Source organism: Sapajus apella, unplaced genomic scaffold, assembly GCF_009761245.1.
Source record: "Sapajus apella isolate SASKATOON/1434 unplaced genomic scaffold, GSC_monkey_1.0 scaffold5, whole genome shotgun sequence".
Lineage (NCBI taxonomy): Eukaryota > Metazoa > Chordata > Mammalia > Primates > Cebidae > Sapajus > Sapajus apella.
This window is the reverse complement of record NW_022436945.1, coordinates 39,129,806-39,152,269: the sequence shown is the minus strand read 5'-3', so window position 1 is coordinate 39,152,269 and position 22,464 is coordinate 39,129,806. Positions and strand designations below refer to the sequence as shown.

The 22,464-nt window shown below is 46.3% G+C and overlaps 1 protein-coding gene across 2 annotated transcripts in view; it reads left to right on the top strand.

The window, feature by feature from the left end:
* The window catches only part of SCFD2 (sec1 family domain containing 2), a 430,823-nt gene extending 408,597 nt beyond the window's left edge, over positions 1 to 22,226 (top strand). Inside the window, exons 8-9 of one of the 2 annotated variants that reach the window (XM_032274166.1) lie at positions 9,334 to 9,453; positions 20,799 to 22,226. In XM_032274166.1, the coding sequence (XP_032130057.1) occupies positions 9,334 to 9,453; positions 20,799 to 20,891 (213 nt within the window). In that variant the 3' untranslated portion in view covers positions 20,892 to 22,226. The remainder of the gene's footprint in view (positions 1 to 9,333; positions 9,454 to 20,798) is intronic. The other variant, XM_032274167.1, reaches the window with a different exon arrangement.
* Positions 22,227 to 22,464: the final 238 nt, after the last annotated feature.

Genomic DNA, 22,464 nt, shown 5'->3' with positions numbered 1-22,464 from the left:
GGAGGGGACATGCACTCTTCCTCTTGCAAAGGGATGGAAAGCATGAGCAGCAGAAAATACTATCATGGGCACTTTTGGAAAATACAATCTGCTCTCCACCTAGCTGGATTGGTGGTCCAGCTAGGCAAGGCAGCATTTGGCTAATCCTACGACTTTTCCCTCGAGTCTAGAAGGAAAAATCTTTCATGCTTCTAAGCTGGTTTCAAAATAAGTGAGCCCAGAAAGACTTTGTTAATGAAAGGCCTGTTTGCTATTCTTCCATAATGTTTTTAAACAATATAATATTTTTTAAAAATACTTCCTGATAAGAAACTGAGCTGGGGAACTTTCCTATCCCAAGTCTGCTCCATCAAGTCTCATAAAGGGAACCAGACAAGCTGGGGAGAGGAGCAAGTGTACCCACTAGATCATCCTTCCTGCAGTTCGGAGAAAGTGTTTGAAGTAACTTGATGTACTTCTCAACCAGAGGATAGACTTAGGTCAGCCACACGGAGCTGTCAGCTTCAAACGCAGTGTGTGAAGCCCACTAGGGGGTGGTTCTAGCAAACTAGGGAGAAACAGCTTTGGCAGAACCTGACATTCTTCAAACAGCCTTTTCTCTAAAATCCTTGTGCATGGAATACCTAGAGCTCTTTACAGGAAAGCTTGATAATGATCTAATAAATAAATCAAAACATACCTTACCCCTCTCCCTACGACATTAATTTAATTTAAAACTAGCGTGTCTAATAGGCAGCACTTTTAAAGTGCATTTCTGGAATTTGTGGTTTGGATCGCAGTCTCCTGAAAATAATTTCTTTTCTATCTACTCCGTATGTTTGGATCTCAGCTTGTTTTGACTAAAGGACATGATTTGTCAAGATGTTTTCTCTGCCAGAATTGGCATGAGGAGGGTGGGTTTTATCTAATGAAACTGCATGAAGCCCTTTTACCTCCTTTTATGTGTGCTTTTTTAAGAAGTTCTGTTTTGTACTTTCATTTCATATGTGGCCATGCTTAATTGGAAAAAATTTAAAACTATGAAAAAGTCTCACAGAAAGCCCAGTGCTTACCTCTGGGCCCCTTATTTGAGTGGGTTTGAGTGCCCCATTGCCTTAGGTGGCAAGAGAAAGACGACCACAAGGAGAACTAGAGCAGCCACTCAGGCAGACTTTGAAAAGCTGCTGGTGGTGAGGCGTAAGAGTTAAATCTCTTTCAATTGGAAGTAAGATGCCAAATTACAATTACCTGAAGGATAATTGATTATGAGGCCCATGGGATGTCCTGGGGAACTCAGGGGCAGCAATGCGAGGGGCCTCAGGAAGGACTGGAACTAAGACCTGGAAAGCCGTCAGGATACCAGGCAGTTATATGAGACTCATTCTGCCCTGCATGAGAACAGTACCCAGCATTTTGTAGACGCTCAATAAATAGCATAAATGAATGGTTGAGTAGCTATGCCACAGCTTTGACTGAATCTCATCTATCTTAGGTCAAGCCTCAATTCCCAGGGAAGGGCCTACAGTTGGGCCACCCTGGGTCAGGGGCCCATTTCAGGACCAGCCAACTGTGGCTGAAGGACAGGATCACATGGTAACTGCATGGATTCTAGGAGCCCTTCCTATGACCATGTGGACAGGGGAGATTGTTGGCTCGTGGACTGGACAGACACCTGCAGAGGAATCTATAGCAGGGGTACAGGATGCCTTGGGATATAGAGCAAAAATGATGGGCTAATCAGTAAAGCCTGACATCAGATCCTTGGATGGTGAGAGCGGACCATGCTGCGGAGGTCTTCTAGGCCAGCTCCACGTTGTTCATCTAAGAAAAATAAGACAGGGCGCAGTAGTACTCCTGTAATTCCAGCTGCTGGGGAGGCTGAGGCAGGAAGATAGCTTGGGCCCAGCAGTTTGAAACTAGCCTGGGCAACATAGCAAGACTCTGTCTCCAAAAAAAAGAAAGAAAGAAAAGAAAAAAAACAAGGTTCAGAGGGCTGAACTATTGGCTTAGGTCCATTGGATTTACAGGCATTCCTGACAAGAGGAAAACATCTCAGCGTTCACGTTTGCTGATTAAATGAGTACAAGTCCTGGAATTCCTCTCTGCAACACTATTTGAAACCATTGTTTATATTTTCTTAATCATACTCCATGCTATGAAATAGGGTTCAGGTTTTGTATAACATTAGCTAAACATGATCCATAAGTTCTAATGAGATAGATTTTGGCATGAACTGTAAAGCAAAAACACAACTTGATGTTGGCAGTCTGTGAGTTGCATCTGACAGTGTGCAGCGATTGAGAGGCTCTTTTGCATGCTAGCCTTTGTTCCGGTTAAGGAAAATACAGAGACAAACCAGGTTCCCCACCTGCCAAAGCACAGCTATATCATGTAGCTTACAGTTGGTTAAGGAGATGGATAAGAAAATTGAGGATTGCGGGGAGGAGAGATAAGTGTGGTGGACAGGATGTGAGGGCACAGAAGAATAACTCAGTCAGGGAGTCAGAGAAAGCTTCCCAGGAAAGTTGGGTTTTGCCAGACCAGCAGGAGTTAGGAACTCCAAAGTAATGAAATCATACATTGAAGTGAGTGCAGGCAGTTCCAAATGGCTGGAGCTGAGGGTGACATGCAGGGAGATGAAGAATATGAAGACAGAGATAAGCAGAAACTGGATCCCAGACGGCTGGAGTTTTCACATTTGACCAGAAACACTGAGCTGCCATTGGATATTTACTAGGAAGATATAACCACTTTACATTTTATGAAGTTCACCCTGGCAGCAGTGCACGCAGCAGAAACAAGAGCTGACTGGCTTGGGGAGGGAAGGTGAGAAGATGAAAGTTTAAGGTCAGGTAGGGCCAACGGGACGAGGGGGCAGGGATGAAGCCTGGAGGATTCCACAGGACCAGGGATTGGCCAGATGCAGCGGTAAATGAGTGGAGGCTGTCCAGGGCCATTCGCTTGGTTTGGGTGACTGGATGGACGGTGTGAACAGTTTCTAACTGGGAAGCAGAACTGGAGAAGAAGAAAACTTGCATTTTAGACTTGTTGAATTTAGGGGCCTGAGAGACAGTCTTGCACCTCAGCAGAGCCTGGGCCAATGGTAGCAATCTGGGGACTTTGGCATGTGTGAGGCATTGAACTGTGGACAGGGACAGGGACACCCAGGGAAGATGTTTGCGAGAAGATCGGGGCCAGAAGCCAGAGCGGTCAGGAACACAGCATGTCATGGAGGAAGTCGAGCAAGAGGAGCCCTCGAAGGAGAGAGAGAAGCTAAGAGGGCTTAGAAAGCAGAGGGTAGGACGGATGTTTCAGGAAAAGGAAGCCATCAACTGCAGCAAGTGAGGCAGGGAGGTCAACTTGAACAGCTGACGAGATCTAGCAGCATGGAAACCTTTTGCAATGGGATTAAGTGTAAGTAAAAGTAAGTCCCACAAGGCTCTGGCGATTGGCTGATATTTCTAAAGAACTAAAAGTACAGAGTTTTAAAAGATGAATGCTAGTAAAAACGCTTTTCGTTTGAAGAATTTGTTGAAAAATGGCAGTAGGTAGAATGGAAGTTAGAAGGGTCACAGCTCTGCAGCGAGATGAATACTTGGATCTCAACCTCAGCCCTTCAGCTTATTAGGTCAGCCACTTTGGACAAGTTATTTCACCTCATTAATCCTCAGTGTCTCCGTGTGAAATGAGGCTTCTGCCTGCTTCACAGAGTGTAAGGCTTGCATAAAGTGATGCTTGTCACTTACCCTCCCCCACCTGATTGTCCTCCATAGCACTCACCACCTTCCTTACTTACCCATTGACTTACTTATTTTATGGACTGTCACTCTCCCTCCACTAAAATATAAGTTCCATAACAGCAGGGGTTCTTTTCTCTTTGGTTCACTGAGGAATCCCTGATGCTTAGAACGGTGTCTGGCCCCACAGTAGTTGTTGCTCAATAAATATTTGTTGAATGGATGTGTAAGTGAATAAAACATGAGACATGAAGCGTTCAGAGGGAGTGGCAGTGCTGTTACTAATTCCCAGTGGGAGAAAAGCCATTGCCAAGGGCCAGCTTCAATGTCAGCCTGGGTGTTTCCTGGTCCTAGAACCCCTTAAGGCCAAAGCTGCTATTGTACTGTCTTCCTTCTACAAGGCACTGCCCATTGTTGCAGAATGACCTGCCCGTTGCCTATTCTAGGGACAAATGAGTCACAAATAAAGAGAAACTGAGTGGAGGAGCACCATGTGGAGGAGGAATTAGGATCCCAGACTCTTAGAGGGCACCTAGAAACCGGAAGCAGCAGCAGAAACCCTTCTTTTGACAATCCCAGTGATAGAAGACACTCAGCACATCAAAGAGCTCTCTCAGGGGCACGCACCTCAAAAGGGGTCTCAGCAGCCTCTGCTGCAAAGGCTGGGATGAAATGGTGGAAGGAAACTGTCTTCTCTGACCAGAGCAGCTGTCTTCAAGTCACGGCCAGCAAAGATTTAGAAAATGAAAGCAAGAGCAGTGACTCGGACTTGCTCTATTAATGTGTGCATTTGCAGTGGCAGTAGTTTTGCTTCAGTCTTTCATCTTCAAAGTGCCTTATACCATGAACTAACATGCAAACAAGACTCAGTCATGTATGACCGATGATAAGGAATGTGTTATTCTGATGGAAAAGACTGAAAAGACTCCACTTCCCAACAGCCTGCTGATCTGAACAGCTCCACAGGAGAAGTATGGTATCCAAGCATAAATCTAAACACAAACCAAAATAACAAACACCAACATGCGTTAATTGGACCCATTGATTTGTACCAAACCCAACATTCCCCCACTCCTCAGCCGCGGGGTATTGTTTTCTTGTTACAGTTTGTTATTTTCCCTTTTCATCTGTCAATCCCTCCTTCCAAGATTCTCCCAATGACTTTGATTCCACACTCTCTTATGGAAAGCATATGTCTTTGGGAACATATTGCACCACATCGAAGTTCTGGAGCCAATTTATTTCTGTCCCAGGATTAAGTGAGAAACACCAATTGTTTGTAGGGCTGGAAGGAAGGTCGGGGTTAGTGACTCGGCCAGAAGAAGCATGCATAAAGCAAAGCAAGAGTTTCTTTAAAAATAAGGGCCTCACCTGTTAACCTGTGGATATGATTCATTTCTTCGTGTAACTATTTCATTCATGAAACATTTACTGAAAGCTTACCACGTGCTAAGTACTAAGCACAAACAGGCCAAAACTCACTGCTGTGGTCCACACCGTGTCTGTGGGCTACAGACCTTTCCTACTGACATGGAAAATCTCTAAGGTGTATAACTGAGTAAGTACAAGGTAGAGTGGTTAGAAGTCAAGATGATGATTACCTGTGAGGAGGTAGTGACCGGCGTAGGACATGAGAAGGTCTCTCCAGGGTGCTGGTTTTCTGTTTCTTGGTCTGGGTGCTGGTTTCACTGGTCTGTTTACTTTGTGAAAATTAGTTGAGCAGCATGCTGGTGATATGCATACACTCAGTAAATTATCATATGTTTCACAGATGTTCCCCAAAACAAATACCAGGCGTTCAGGCATGGCACAAGTCACCGCGCATGGCTCCAGCAAATAATGTGTGTGCAGGAGACGAAAATAGAGTCATAAACCAAAGCCATGTTATAAAAGCCTTATATGCCAAACTACAGAGCTTGAACTTTACCCTGAGAGCTATGAGACTCTATGCGAGAATCTGAGCGTGTTTAAGAGTGTGGCTGAAAGGTGTTTAAGAGTGTGGCCTCTGGCGTTTTGCTCCTGGATCCGTGATTTAGTTACTGTAGGTGAACCTCAATCTCTGCATTTGCAAAATACGCTAATAATTGTGTTTGCCTTCTAAGGATGTTTTTCAAATTAAATAAGATAATACACAAAAATAGTACAGTGTTTGCAATATTCAATAATAAATATTTGTATTTTAGAAAACGCACTTGACAGAAATGAGGAGATGGATGGGGTATGGCCAAACTGCAATGGGGAGACAAACTAGAAGGCTGTAGCAGCCATCTACTGTGGCAGTTATCAAGGAGATGTCGGTAACCTTAAGGAGGCAGAATGAACAGAACTTGATCTGGCAGATGAAAGAGACGGCAAAGTCTAAGATGTCTCTCATGTGTCTGCCTCGGATGACTGTGAAGGTGGTGATGCTGTTAGAAATTCACGAGATGGAAAGGCTTTGGGGAAAACATCACACATCACATCTGAAGCCTGTTGAGTTCAGAAATCCCAGGAGGTATCATCTGCAGGAGCTGGGTGGTGATGTCCACAGGAACTCAAAAGAGATGACCGAGCTAAAGGCATAGGTTTGAGAGGTGCGTAAAAGATGTTGAAGGCACATGAGAAGATGAGGTCCTTCAGGGGTGTCGCATTGAGTGAAAGGGCAAGGAGCCCAGGAGGGAGCCATACTTAACAACATTTAAATGCGCAGACCAAGAAAGGGAACCTATTAAGAAATCTGAGAAGAAACAATTAGAAGGGTAGAAGGAGCCATCTAGAGAAAGCGCTGTCATGGTACCTAAGAAGGTGTCATCAGCTGTGACAAATGCCATAGAAATGTCAGGTTAGATGAAGACAAAGGAGTGTCCATTGACTCCTACAATATGATAGCCATTGGTGACACCCGTGAGAGCAATTCCAGGGCACAGCAGGAAAAAAGCAGGGCAGCTATGGCGTCTGGTCTGCAGATTGAAAGAAAGCAGTTGACAAACGTGGTCGGGGGAAACAGGTACAGAGCAGGATGTGGAGTTGAGTCTTTTTCTAAAGATGGGTGTTTGGGCCGGGCATGCTGGCCCACACCTGTAATCCTAGCACTTTGGGAGGCTGAAGCAGGTGGATCACGAGGTCAGGCTTTCAAGACCAGCCTGGCCAACATAGTGAAACTCTGTCTCTACTAAAATACAACAACAACAACAAAAATTAGCCAGGCGTGGTAACAGACGCCTATATTCCCAGCTACTTGGGAGGCTGAGGCAGGAGAATCCCTTGAACCAGGGAGATGGAGGCTGAGATAAGCCTGGATCACGCCACTGCACTCTGGCCCAGGCGACAGCGTGAGACTGCATCTCAAAAAAAAAAAAAAAAAGATGACAGTGTTTTGAAACTTTTTCCAGTGTTCACCACCACCTATTCTAAGGCCATTAGCTAGTTCCCCAGTCCTCTCTCTTCTCTCTGTCCTTCCTTCCCTCCTGCCTGCCTGCCTTTGCATTCTAAATTTCCTCTTTAGAAGCCAAGGAATAACTTACATAACTTGGAACACTTAATGCATCATCCTTTCAAGTGTTTTTAAAATAAGATGTTGAGATGTGGGTATAATCAGGCAAAGGAGCCAGAGAGCTCAGCTGAGAAAGGAGTTGGGGGGTGGTAAGAGAAAGGGTTTCCTCTTGTCCTGCCCCTGCCCCTCTCCCAGGCACTCCTCGGGACTGCCTGTGACCTACAGATGCCTTGGGCCTGAGTGACTGTAATGGGCAAGTACACTTACTATCTTCATTCCCCGTCTCCTTGCTGGAGGTGAAGCCCATTCCCCACCTTCTGGCTTTGGTGGCCCTGCAGGCAGCTGGCAGACTTTTTCCTGTAATGACTCCATGCACGCTCCATCCTGGCTGGGCTCCCCTGTCCCGCTCCACCCTGCTGGTGAGTGCTTGTCTCCGGAACTTGACTCACACTATTTCTCCTGCCCACTCCCATCAAACCAACTCTGGCTTCCAGATTCAGCTCAAAACATACTGTCTTCAGGAATCCCTTCTTGTCCCATCAGTGTCCCCATCATTGAGTCTAGTTATTGGTCCTTTTGCATTTTCTGAGCAGTTAATTTCATTTATTCTCATTTTAGTATATAAGAATATCTTTGCCTCACTGATGAAGGAATCAGGAGGAATTCTCCGCAGCATCTATTGTAGGTTCCACGCAGCATAGACCCATAGCTCAGGCTAGCTTGAAGAAGTTAAGGGCTGTAAGTGTGTACTGGGACTGTAAGCACCTTGAGAGTAGCCCCTGGTCTCCTTAATCTTTGTACACCCTCCACCTCCACCTTCCTAGAGCTTTAACTATTTATTAATTCCACAAACATTTATTGAACGTCTATTGTACCAGAAATTGTACTAGGTAAGCTGAAAGTAGCATGAACGAGGAGGATGAGATCTTGCCTCATGGAGACCAGCCTGGCCAACATAGCAAAACCCCGTCTCTACTAAAAATACAAAAAAAAAAAAAATTAGCCAGGCATGGTGACAGACTCCTGTAACCAATTATGTTCTAGTAGAGAAGATGGCCAACAAGTAAACAAATAAACAAATATAGTAACCACAGGCTGTGGTAGATGCTTTGAAGGAAACAAACAGAGCCATGGAACAAAGAAGGGGGCATGTTTATGCTGAGACCTGAAGATTAACAAGGAAGGAAGAAGTCCCTCAGCTTTCTCTTGTTTTTAGTAGCTCCTGCTCCTTTAACTTTTCTTTCTATGAAATCTTTATTGAAAGAGATATAACAAGGTGCTGTGTTATACATTTTCTGGGTCAATGAGTTCACAGACCACTGGCACATCTGATAGCTAAGAGTCATCATCTCTCTAACGGCTGTTTATCACACCTACATGATAGAGGTAGTGACACAGGATTATTCTCAGCCACTTTGCCAGCCAGGGACCTCCAGCCAGCAGTGCCCCACCTACTCAGCCCACCAGGCCATGCCTTGCTTGCACACTAGCTCAGCCTGTGGCTAGGCAGGCATGCCCCAGCTCACCTATGTTATAGATTGTACCCACATTTGGCGGTTCCCAAGTTCTTGTCCCACGGCAAAGAAGAATAAGGTCACACTGACAATTGAAAAGTGAGGAGGGTGGAGAAGAATTTTAATGAGCAACGGACTAGCTCTCAGCAGGCAGGGAATTCAAGAGTGGTCCCCCAACCAAAGTTAAGTGGTTTCTCTCTCTGTGTGGCTGAGTCCAGGACTTTTGTGGGCTCAGAATGGGGAGTGCATGCTGATTGGTTTGCAGTATGCAAAAAAAGGCCAAAACAAAGGCACTACTCAAAGATGGACATGACAGTATAAAAAAACAATTAGGAAAGCCTAGGTATATGTAAAATAGGTGAAGGGTAGAGATCAATCAGAGGAAAGCATGCCAAATGGGAAGACAGGATCTTAATGCAGTCCATGGATTTACCTACGACTTGTAGCTAGACTTTAAACTGTCTTTGGGTTTCACCAGGGACCCACCCCTGTCTGCCTAGGATTTGTCTGCCTTCTGTCCCTACCAGTAGTAGTCCTGGGATTTCTACAGAGGGACAATGAAGATGGTACCCAGCTGCTTTGCACCTGCACCACTGCCATCCATCTGATATCCCAGTGTTTTGTTTTGCAGGTGAGCCGGCCTCATCCTAGTGACCACCCACTCCTGATCCTCTTTGTGGTAGGTGGGGTCACAGTCTCTGAAGCCAAAATGGTCAAAGATCTTGTGGCATCATTGAAGCCAGGAACCCAGGTACTGAGTCCTCCGTGATATGAACAAGAACCCTGAGGCAGGGGTGGGAAGGGTGGGTGTCCCTCCACCCATGGGTCCCAGTGCCCCTCTCCTAGCCTGGTTGCCCATGACCCTCCTGGTTTTGTTCCCTCCCTCCTGCTGCTGCCTGTGTCACAGTGTCTTCCTGCAGCCAGACCCAGCCCTGCATACCCTGGGGTGCCTTTGTTCCCAGTGGTAGAGGACTGGGTCATTTTGATAAAGTCCATCATGACGGGTTAAATTCTCTGACACCAAGCAAATGAGCCCTAAATGGAAACTCTGTTGTTTGCAAAATAAACTGGGGTAGGGCGTAGTCATGAGGGGTAAAGGGAGGGAGGAGAGCTCTGTCGTTCTAGGGCTAAGGTACCGTTATCCCTATTCCTGATTCCTTAGGGGCCCATATTCTCTGGTGCCTGATCAGTGTTGAATGGCTCAGGAGTTTTCACTGCTTTCCAGGCTCCAGATAATGGAGGGATGACTCCAGGAACCAGCTCCCAACTGTGGCAGTTAGAGGGCAGGGCCAGAGGATTGTGGGAAGGAGCGCTGTCCAGACAATGACTAGTGTCATAGCTTTCCTCTCTATACCTCCTGCCAGGCCTCATCCCATTCCCCAAACAGGAAAGCTGGCTCTGCAGCCCAGTGGTGAAGAACATAGACCTTTCTGTTTTATGGGCCCAAGTTCCAATCCTGCCTCTGCCTTTGACTAGTCAGGTGATCTGGGAGGGAAAAGCCCTGAGTCTCCTCATTTAGGAAATGGGCCGGGGTGGCTCTGAATCTTAAGTCAGAAGAGGCTGGAGAAGATGCTTCTTTGCACCGTGCCCGGCTCGGAACTCTGCAGCTCTTCCCAGCTGCGTTTGAGCAGCCACCACACTGCTGTGCGGGAGGGTTTGAGGCTCACAGCATGAGACAGCAGGAGCCCAAGGAGAGAGACTTCTGGAAGAGAAGAACCCCTGCCTCTGGAAGTTCTCCTCTGACTGGGGATGCACAGCCTGTTAAATCACTAAGATGTAAAACCCTTGCCTTAGTGTGTTTCCCAAACCGGCCCTGAGCCAGGGATGGGAGAGCAGGTAGTTTACTTGGCAGATGATCCCAAGAAGCAGAAGTGAAGAACTCAGAAAAGAAAGACAGTGAAGAAGAAAAGCCACAAAAGGACACACTGCCAAGCCAGGTATACTCTGGGCTCTGTCCCTCCATGGCCCCTGAAGAGCTGGTATTACATGGCTCGGCATTGTCCTGCCAGAGGTCAGGGAGCCTGGGATGTCCTCCCTTCGACTTTCATCCCCCCAGGTTGAGACTTGACTCTGGGGGTGTTATCTTCCCAGTGCTTTGGGGTTACAGCTTTATGCCACCTCCCACCTCTACCCGCTACCGTCCATGTCTACACAGCCAGCCCCAGGAGCTGTGTCCTTCCCGTCTGTGACATCCAAGCTGCTGCTCCGGGCTTTTTCCACGTCTCTACTCGCATCCACCATCTATACGGGGCAATGCAGCTCTGGACTTTTCCCTGACTACTTCATATTTGCTGGCCTAGTCTCCTCAACCAAATCCAAATTCCTTGAGGACAAAGACTGGGGTTTCCAGGCTTGAGCACATGGCAGTGGCTCAGTAACCCTTGTAGTTTGAGGGGTTTATTTACTCCAAGAGAACTGGCTTGGTAGGAGCAGTCTGTGTTGTTGGAGTGGCTGAGCTTTCAGGTTAAGTCAAGAAGGTCTGGTCCCCGATGTGCTGCAGACACCCGACTGAGGAATGGGACCTGGATACCCAGAGAGCAGCAGCAGATTCTTGAGCAGGGAAGTGGCTAGTTTTTGGCTCTGACCATTTCTGCTGTTACTATTGCCTGTTATGGTCATAGCTGGTGAGATTTCTGATAAATTCATAAATTCTGCCTCATTTAACACCCTCCCTGTTAGCAGTGTTAAGGTTTTGTTTAATGAATGATTACCTTTTTGGACAAGACTTTTTTTTTTTTTTTTTTTTTTTTTTAAATCAGAAAGCACACTTCTTGCTGCCCCTACCATGGCGAACCAAATTCTTAGCTCTTTGAAACAGTGATGCATTGTAATAGCCTGACAGACATGTTAATCCCTCCTCTAAAAGGATAAAATGCAGACGTTTTCAAAGCCCTGTGACCTGAGTTTGACAACAGAGCCCCAGAATCTGCAGTGGCTTTGCTGCAATCTGACCCTGTGCTCAGTCATCTGCAGAGAGAGCTTCTCAAAGAATTTTGAGCTGAAGGATCAACCTTGACTGCTACTTGTCCTTTGTGCAAAAAGCTCCCCTGAAGAGTCAGCAGGCCCTAGGAAGATTCCTCAGGCAGCAGTGGAAACAGAGGTATTCTTTATCATGAAGTCCTTCATCTCCACATTTTTGAAAGGAGGCGGATTACCTGGATGTTTGTAGAGTGACATCTGCTGTGGTGGGTCTCCATTCTTTAGACCTTGACAGACACACAGCTGCCCTGGCCCTACAGCAAACTCCACAGATCTGAGACGGAACCTGCTTCCTACTTTTAGAGTGCAGCGGAAATCAAGCCTTGCTACCCTAGCAATACACAAAGTGGCATTCATGCTAGTTCCATTGTCTGCTCAGAGTCAGACTTCTGTTGGAGAATATATGTGACTTAATCGAAGGGGATAGGTTCTATGGAGTCTATACCCAATAAACCATCTAAGACCGTTGGGCAAACAATGGAGTAACCCTCATTTGATCATTGATGTAAACAGTGATAATATACATAGCTGGTGCTTCCATTCTGTCTTTACCATCTAGTCTCTACTTGACCATCTCCCAGGATGTAGATGTGTTCCCTCCCACTACAACCTATTTGAGTGTTGCAGGGTGTATTAGTCAGGGTTCTCTAGAGGGACAAAACTTATAGGATAGATGTAAATATAAAGGAGAGTTTATGAAGGAGTATTGACTCACACCATCACAAGGTGATTGAGGGTGGGTCTGCCTTTCCCAGTCCACTGACTCAAATGTTAATCTCTTTTGGCAACACCGTCACAGACACACCCAGAAATAATACTTTGCATCCTTCAGTCAAATCAAGTTGACACTCACTATTAGCCATCACAGCGGGCTTCATTCTTTGTTCTAATATCTCCTCCAGGTGAAGCCCAAATCCGCATCTATGGCACTGTCACTCATCAGTGCTGGTTCTAGCTGTTGAGCCGCACAGAATTTAAAAGGAAATGAGGTTCCTCCATCTTCCACATGACAGTTCTGCAGACACATGCAGATAGCTCCCATGTCTTCCCCCATTCTTCTCTTTTCCAAACTGAATATCATCAGTTTCTGTAGCCACCCCACTCTTACCCTGTGACATGGACCTGAGTCCCCTGACGATGTGGCAGCTCTCCTCAACCCCAGTTTGTCTCCCTCTCTCGCACTTGATTGTAATCAAAAGCCAATCCTTGGTCAGCTCAGAGAAAATTAGGATCACCCCCTTCTCCTGCCTACCATGGTGTACAAAACCCACACGATCTCACCCCTGCCTGCCCCTGGGGCTTCTTTTCCTACCATTCTTCTCCTTGCTTATGCCCCTCCAGCCTCAGGACTCTGCATTTTTCAACTATTGTGTGCTCAGCAACGCAGACAGTCTGCCGCTTAGTGGATATTCATGGATGTTAATTGAATGTCCAATACTGAACACTACAGACTCTACTTATGTCATTGCAATGTTGAGAAAAGCAGCTTTTCTGGAAAAGACGACACAAACCCCACTGAACTATTGACTGATACTGAGATTATAGACAACTAAAACCACGCTGTCTTTTGCATCTATTGCTGTTATTCCAAATCTTCCCTATTCTACTGCTGTGTGGGTGCTTTTTGGATCCAAGTACAGGAACTTACAATCATCCCTATTAAGCTGGATTAACTAATGATTCAACAGGCATTTATTGAGCATCTAAAAAGCAAAAACATGATCTGCTCTGGGCCAGGCATTGTCCTTTATGCTAGGGACAGAACAGTGACCAAGCTAGACACATCCCTCCTTTCATGGAACTCCCATTCTACTGGGTAGTAACTGACAGTAAACATGGAAGCGCCAGCTCGTGACAAGTGGACAGTGGACACAGACAGGTGCTAGTGTAGAAAAACCAGGAGGAAGAGCTTCCTTTGGATTGCTGAGACTCCCATGGAGAAGGCTTTGGATCTGAGATTTGAAAAGCATTCAGGGATCAGCTGTTCAAAGGAAACGAGTAGAATCCATTCACAGCACCTCCAGAAATGAACTCTCTTTCACAAAAAGTGACAAGAATAGCAGGAAACATAGGAAACGAGAAACCACATGCCCACCTGCTAGCCTTGGAAGACTGTTCTGCTCTAAAAGGGACATGTTTCCTCCACTCTACTGCCTGGGGCTGTTGGAGATGTACTGATGAGAGAAAATGGGTGCATTGGAGAAGGTCCTCTTTCCTGTCTACAGAAAAGGGATCAAGAGGGCAACCTCACCCCACCTCGAACGGCCACAAACACCAAGTGCGAAACTCCAGGTTCCTCGGCTCTGATGCGCCTGTGCGCATCACCAGCCTCTCTCCTCAGTGGCTCGATGCCTGCCGTGGGTCTCCACGGCCAGACAGCTCTGGCTGGATGAACTTTGCAGCTGGATGGTGGCCGAGAGGCTAGCAGAAGCCTGTGATTGTAAGAAGAAAATAACAGGGAGGGAACCTCTGAGAAAATACAGGGAATGGTCAGTTCAGGAAAAGAGAAGGCCAGCGGGCAAGGTGACCCCGCCATCCACTGCTTTTCATAGCCAGCACGTGCATGCTGCACCCACACCTTCCTGTACTTCTGCATTTCCAGGCTGAAGTTTTTTTTTAGACAGTCTCACTCTGTTGTCCAGGCTGGAGTGCAGTGGCAATCTCAGCTCACAGCAACTTCTACCTCCCAGGTTCAAGTGATTCTCTGTCCTCAGCCTTCTGAGTAGCTGGGATTACAGGTGCCCACCACAACTCCCGGCTAATTTTTTTTGTAGTTTTAGTAGAGAGAGGGTTTCACTGTGTTGGCCAAACTAGTCTTAAATCCCTGACCTCAAGTCATCTGCCCGCCTTGGCCTCCCAAAGTGCTGGGATTATAGGTATGAGCCATCGCGCCCAACCCAGAGTTGAATATTTAGTGAAGACATAGTATTTTTTAAAATAAAACAGTAGACCCAGAAATATGTTCACACACAATTTTGCACACAATTTAAGAGGTTCAAGGATCCCTAATCCTGGCTCCAAAACCTGCCCCCAGGCTATTCCAAAATTGACGGGAAGCCCCTGGGAGGCAAAAATATCTGAATCTCACACTTCAGGTCTTCTGAGAGCCTTAGAAGCACAGCGTAGCGACTCTGAGGCAGTGGTAGCCAGGTCAGATGGTTCCCAGGTTTTTCAGTAAGGCAAATCCACTGTTCCACTGGCTTAACGATACAGATCTTCTGGGTTTAACAGGGATGTGTGAGTGTGTATGTGTGCATTTGTGCCTGTACAGTGTGAATACAATATATGCTCCAAAAGCTGCCTATCAAATGGATGAATATGCATGTTGGTGCCTGTGCATATATGTGTCACTTTGGGGAAGAATCTCCCAAATTTAAAAGAAAAGGGGAGAAAAAACTGTACCCCTTGCCCTTTTTGATACTGAGTGTTAGAAATCAGGGGATATGGAATGTAAATCCTGGACTTCCCTGCTTCCTCTGTGTTCAGCAAAAATAGAACAGGAAGATGCTGGCACCTACGCATTACAGCCATGGCCTGGGGCAGCGGAAAGCCCAGAGGGCTGGGTCACGCCCAAGGGCTGGGCTGCCCATGTGGAGTTCAGGGCAGGCTGAGAACAAAGATCAACATCCCCCTTCCAGCTGGGGTAGAGAGCCAGTGTGGCCAAAGGCTGCTGGAGGGACTTGGTTCCCTGGCTGGTGCTCGCCACCCAATCTCACAGTCAGCCAGCATGTATTTTTTTTTTATGTCAAGTATCCTCTTTGACACAGAGGCTTGTTGTTGATGAATGAGCTGCATCTTCAAACATTCCCTGCTAGAACTGCCTGCGGTTAGCAACACTTGCTGACACCGAAGTCATAGCTGCCCTGCAGCTGGAGTGTAATTCAGGCTCTGCAAAAACAATCTTTTGTTTTCATTAAATACCCCATTTCTCATATTTCAGAGTGAAATTTATCTATAATCATCAAAGATTCTCTCCCTACTGGCTGTCCTTGTCAGAGGTGTTCCGGTGGGTGGATGGTGCAGGGCAGGTATGGTGACTGGGCCGAGCGCTGAGCACTGTGGGGTGCTTTTGAGTGTCCTGGACGCCTCTGGCTTGAGAAGGAGGCTGGTCGGCCTGCTTGGCTTTTGGCAGGTGAAGGTGTGGTGGCTAGGCGTTGATGGGTCAGGGGTAAAGTCAGCTGACTCTTCAGCCCTGAATGACACTCAGGCCTGAGTTGAGAAGAAAGAACAAAAACAACCCCCAAAAAAGAACAGGAGGAAAGAGAGGGAAGGAAAGGAGAAGGAGGAAAGAGAGGGAAGGAAAGGAGAAGGAGGAAAAGAAGAAAGGGCAGGAACCCTGAAAAGGGGAGAGGGAGAGGAATCAGGGAACACCAGGTTTAGGCTCTATGTACCTCTGATTTCTAATAGAGAAAATAAAAAGAAGCATTTTAGAAGATGCAGAGAAAAGTAGCCATATGATGGACAAGGATTGAGAATATTCCATGGGAATTTTCTTCAGTGCTCTTGGCTGCCTGAGAAAAGACCAGTTCTCCGAAAGGAACTCTCTGATGCTTAATTTGCCCACTTTTCATGATTTTGTTAAAAAATTAAATGTCATATCTGATCAACCAATTTCAAACTCTTTTGACTGTTTTCTTTTTCATTTTGGGCATCTTTGTTCCCATTTGGAGCCCACTTTTTTAGAATTTTAGAGTGATCTCAGCCAAATAATGTAGCATTTTAAAAATTCTGAAAATGCTCAAGAGTAGTCAATATCAAAAGACGCCTAAGATATGAAAATACTTAAAGACCACCAACTAGTATATTTCATGCTCTATGTGAAATGTCAGCAGTGTGATCCTGCTTGCTCTTCAAAATAGGAATTAGAGACAAGTAGCTTTTTGGTCAAATGGAGAGGAAACACATTAACCCAGAGCTGTCTGAGCATCTTCCACTAGAGCTGCCCTGAGCGAGAACCTCCCGCTGACCCTGGCTATGCTCCCTGCCTCCTTCGCTGCTATATGGTTTTTATTCACTCAATCAGGGACTAACTGACTGAATCAAAGACCTGCTGTGTATCAGGCACTATGCTAGGAAACAAAGACTCAGTTAAGGTGACAGGGAATACAGTGAGATGCCAACAGCCAGGGGGACATGATCAGGCTTGGGGGAGCTGAGCTGATTGTTGAAGGACAATGGAGAAGGGCTCTTTAGGCAGAGTGGGGAGCTCCTCTTCCAGACAAAAATCGTCCCCAAAGTACCAGGTGTGAAATTGCGAGGAGTTAGGGAGGCTGGAATGAGGGACTGATTTGGGGTGTAGAGGCAAGGGCCAGGCATGGAATGCTGGCAGCAGTCGGGTTCTGAAGTCCTATGATGATCTCCAGGAGGGCCAGGCTTACCAGAGGGCAGTGAGGAGGAGGCCAGGATTTTAAGCCTGGGTGTAATACAGTCAGATTCACACTTGGGGTCGCTGGCTCTGTCAACTCCACCTCCCCTGCATCCGCCCCATGACTGCTGTGAGCTGGGTGGGAGGCTGCAGCCGGGGATGCGCATAATAAGGACAGTGACGAGGACGAAGGCAGTCATGGCAACTGCCATTCTCAGCCCCTCTGGAGGCTGTCATTGTGTCAGATATTTTACAAAGATGTCCACATTTGCTCCTCACATAATCATGTGAGGTGGGTATCATTCCCACTTTACAGATGAAGAAATTGAGGCTGAGTGTAATTAAGCAACTCGTCCCGGGTCATTCATCTGGTAAGTGGCCCAGCCGGAGTCCAACGCAGACTGGACCTCCTAAACCTGGGCTCTTAACCACTGTACTATCCCGAAGCCTGCTGGCCTCAGCCCTGCTGCCTCCCCTCCACAAAGGCCCTCTAACCTACTGCTTGAAAAGCCCCTCTTTTCCATCTGTTTCTTTTCACCCCTCCATAGAGCAGGCCCCAGACAGCCTCTGGCCGAGCCCTCACAAAGCTGTACGGTGATTACTGTTAAATATCTGCTTGTTCAGGTGTGAGGAGGCTGGCCTTGCTATTTCAGCTCAGTGGCGGTAGCGAAATCCACAGTCTCTGTCAGCCATGGCTGGAAGCCTAGCACATGGCCCGAGAGTGACAGATTCTTTGGGCTCAGTTATGGCTGCTCTGGAAGTCAACGCTTCTAGACTTTTCACTCTGAGTTTCTCAAACTTGCCGACAAGACTTAGCATCCATGGGATGGAGACATACCCTAGCCCTCAGGCCCACACTCACCGCAGCCAGAGAGGAATCCATCATCTTTGCTTTAGAATTAGAGACCCCAAAGGCTGACAGTGTGCTGGAGACTGGCACGTCACAGCAGGCGGAGAGGGCCTTTTGCATGAATGCCTGCTGGCCTCTACCACCTTTGAAGAACCTGCTTCCAAGGAGTGCTCAGTGTTTGTCTTTATGTGTATATTTAAAAAGATTTCTGAAAAGAGCCTTCTTTTTTTGGGGGGGGGGGGGGCGGGGGGACAGAGTTTTACTCTGTTGCCCAGGCTGGAGTGCAGTGGCACAATCTTGGCTCACTACAACCTCTACCTCTTGAGTTCAAGCGATTCTCTGCCTCAGCCTCCCAAATAGCTGTGACTACAGGTGTGTGTCACCACAGCCAGCTAATTTTTGTATTTTTAATAGAGACGGGGTTTCATCCATGCTGATGAGGATGGTCTTGAACTCCTGACCTCAGGTGATTTGCCCAAATCGGCCTCCCAAAGTGCTGGGATTACAGGCATGAGTCACTGCGCCCAGCTTGAAAAAGACCTTCTTAATTGTGGTCTATGAATTCCTAGGAGTTCATGAACCATCCCTAAAATTATAATACAAAATCTTGTATGAATGTCTGTATATATTTTTCTAGAAAGTTCTTAGCTTTCATAAGATTCAAAAGAAGATTTATAACTGAATTGCAAAACCACAATAAAATAGCAGCTCACAGTTGCTGAGCACTTCCTGTGCTCCACATACACGATCTCATGTAATCCTTGCCATACTGCTTCAAGCTTGGCACTGTTATTTTCTTTCTGAGAGAGATGAGGTGAGCAAGGCTGTACATTGTGACTTTCTGGAGGGCATCTGGCTGGTCATTGTGGAGCTGGGATCTACTCTGGGTCTGCTGATGACACTGGCCTGGAAGCCGCCAGGCTCAATCACCTACTGGGTTTGGTGAGGAAGACCTGAAATAAGTAGAGACCCTCTCAGGAGACACACATTGGAATGGTGTCTAAACCATGCGTGCAGATGATAAGGCAGCCGATCTTCACCCACTGTCCTCAACGTCTCCTTGCATGGTTTTCAAGGAAAATCGTGAAACACAGATTTCAGTGAATTTGTTTCTGCCAAAAATATGAATTGGCTGACATTAACTATATATATATATATATATTTAAGATAATCCTCTTTCAAGAAGAAGTAACATAGATGCTTCCAAAGACTAAATTTTTTAAACAGAAAACTTTCTCTTAAAGTTGTCGAAAAACTTTTTTCTTTAACAAGAACAAAACTATAAAATGCTTCCTTCTCTCCTCTCCTTCTACATTTTCTCTTCATTGGAGTATAGACTTTTGTTTTCCACCAATGAGCTTGTTGACATGGGATTGGCTAATTCACTAATTTGATTATACCCGGGACAATTCTAGGGGCAGGCAGGGAGGATAGTGAAGTGTGCAGGCCCACTTGCACACTCCAGAGGAACCGCCAGGTAGACATGCTGTGGGCCTTGGAGTCCTCTTCCAAGGGATTGTGGGCTGTGGCATTCAGCCTCCGGGGCAGCCTTTCCCATAGTCACCTCTTCATCTAGGGTGCATATAATACTGCTTGTGCAAAACCTCCCCAGGCCCTTACAAAGCACATCATCCCCCCAGCCCAGACCCAGGGAACAGGCTCTCCCGGTGTTGCAGAGACAAATCTGCCCCAGGATAAAATCCAGACTGAGGGAAGCAGAAAGGGTCACCATGAAAGAAGCTAGCAAAGCCCAAAGGTGCATGTGGAGTAAGGGAGTAAAGGGCCCAGGGCCCTTGATGGCAGGCAAGGGAGGCACGGGGGCACTGGGGCCAGCCTGCCTGCACTTTGATCCTGACTCAGCTGCTGACTGTATGTGTGTTTTTGTACAAGTTGCTGAGCCTTTCTGTACTTTATTTTCTTCATCTGCAAAGCAGGAAGAATAAATGTGCCTATTTCATAAGCTCGATATCAGGAACAAATGGATATTAAATGAGATAATCCTAAGAACCGGGCACATCAGAAAAAGTAACAAGTATTAGTTATCATCATCATCGTTATGGTTGAAGTGTGTCCCCTTTAAACTATGTTGCAGTCCTAACCTCCCCACTGGTACCTGTGAATATGACCTTACTTGGAAATAGGATCTTTGCAGATGATCAAGTTAAAATGGGGTCTTTAATGTGGGCTGTAATCCAGTATGACTGAGTGTGTATAAGAAGGGGAAATCTGGACACAGCAACAGACATGCACAGGGATAGACATGCATAAGGATAACCTACCCCTAGGCTCAGGGTAGCTAGGACAAAGGCACGGAACAGATCCTCCCTCGCAGCCCTCGGAAGGTGCCAACCCTATCCTGGACTTCTAACCTCCAGAACTATGAGACAGTAAGTTTCCATGGTTTCAGCCACCCGTTTGTGGTACTAGGAAACTAACAGTGACCATCATCACTAATGGCATCCACCTCTTGGGTGTGCCTTCTCATGCTCCCTGGAGGAGCAAAGGCTCCCTGAAAGGGGGAGACACCTTGATGTTGAGGTCAAATTACTGCATTACAAAGAGAGAGTATTAGTCAGTTCAATTTAACAGCATGGTAGTGGCTGGGCTCTGCCTCTCAAATGCACCTAGTGCCAGTCTCGGCCATCCTGAGTGGCCCATTGGCTAGAGGTTCAGTAGACACAGGCCAGCTGTCCTACAGGCTGTCTCTCCCAGACTGTGCCCCCCTCCTTCCAGGCAGGGCACTAGCGCCAATCCTGCCATTCAACTGGCTGCCTTCTACCTTTCCTTCGCAGAATTCCATACTCCCCAAAAGACATTTGTTACATTCTGTTTCTCATCATCCAATATCCTGAGATTGGCCCCCCTAATTGCCTGCGGTGTGTTTGCCCTCTCCTGTTGTTAGGTAATCGTGCTGTCCACACGACTCCTGAAGCCACTTAACATTCCTGAGCTGTTATTTGCAACTGACCGACTGCATCCAGACCTTGGCTTCTGAGCGTCCACTAAGAAGATAAGACCTACTCAAGCTGGAAATGCCGATACAGTTTTCTGCCACCATTCCAAATACTCCTCCACAGCCAGCGTCCCTGTCACTGATTGCAAGTATGACAGAATTCTGCCTGAAGGGTCTTGATACCTACACAGTGAGGTACTTTGCTTGGATTGCTGTCATTCTTAAAAAAAAAAAAAAAAGGAGGGGGGGTTTAAATTTTCCTGAACGTGACAATCTGTCTTTCAGCTAGTCTAATTAGTGATCATTTCCATTTATCCTTAACCCTCTGTGATCTTCCTGATTCCACCTACAAGTTCATTAATTCTAAATAAAAGCCTGTTGGCACGTGTTGCTACATTACAACTCTTTTAATTTGAAGTTGCTCGAGAAGTTAGACATGCTTTAGAATTATGAGTGTGAGGAAAGTTTGGTGTTCCTTAGGATTATATAGCTGAGAAGGTAACATTGCATATAGGGTCTGAGGCTTTGTTTCTCTCTTGCTCTGAAACGTTTCTGAAAAGGCAAAGAAGGGGGGCTAGTGTCTGGACAGTGCTGGTAGCCTGCGTGTGTTGCAAATCATCCTGCCATAACAAAGGACTGCATTGTTCCAGCTGGCCCACTGGACAGGTCTGCCAGGCTATTTGGAACTGGAGTGGGAAGGAGATTGATTGGAGGGCTATCTGTGTATAAAAGGTTTCCTCCCCTCCAAAGAAAGGCCCCAACACAAGATATCTGGTCCCAGGGAGTCTGAACTGTAACAGCAACCCCTGTGGACTTTGCAAGTATGCATTTCTATTGAAATATAAAGCTTTCTTTTCTGTAAGTATAAGTTTTCCATCTGACCAAAGCAGAAAAACATAGACCCACCTAGGGAAATTACGAAAGAACTCCAGGAGAAAAATGAACCGCTTGCAACGCACACATTTGCAGGTGTACAGTCGATGGAAGTTTCTGGGATCCATGTTGGTAATAAAGAGATAAAACTGAAAAGGTTTTTATTGTGGATTAAACAGGTAGAGAAAATAAAATGTAAACCAAACACTCACATGTATCTGATTTTAGCTCTCTACAAAACACTGTCATTTTCTTAAAGAACTGTGAAGTTGGAGACTGTTTTGAGATGTAATCAGAGCAGGATTTTTGTAGACACAGACACACTTTTTCTTGCCTAAGTATGTTTTCCAGGCAATATCAGTTCTTTCAAGAGGAGACCTCAGGTGCTTTTCTCATTCTACTAGTCTTAAAGTTTTGAATTTGAATAAGGAAGGAAATGGTAACCATCATAAGAAATGTTCAAGCAGAGATAATGCTTTTCTAAACTAAAAAAATGAAAAGTAACCCCTTCTGTGACTCAAATCTGTACTCCTTCATTCATTCCTAAAGATTGACTGACCACCCGCTGTGTTCCAGGCACTGTGCTAGGTTCTGGGCCACTGGGGTGAATGAACAAGACTCGTCCCTGACTCTGTGGCACTCAGAATGAGTAGCTGGTGCTTCTCTGATGCTCAGGCCCAACGTGAGCATCTGCTGAATGCTAAGCTGTAAACCGCATGTCTACATGCCAAGGAAACTTTCT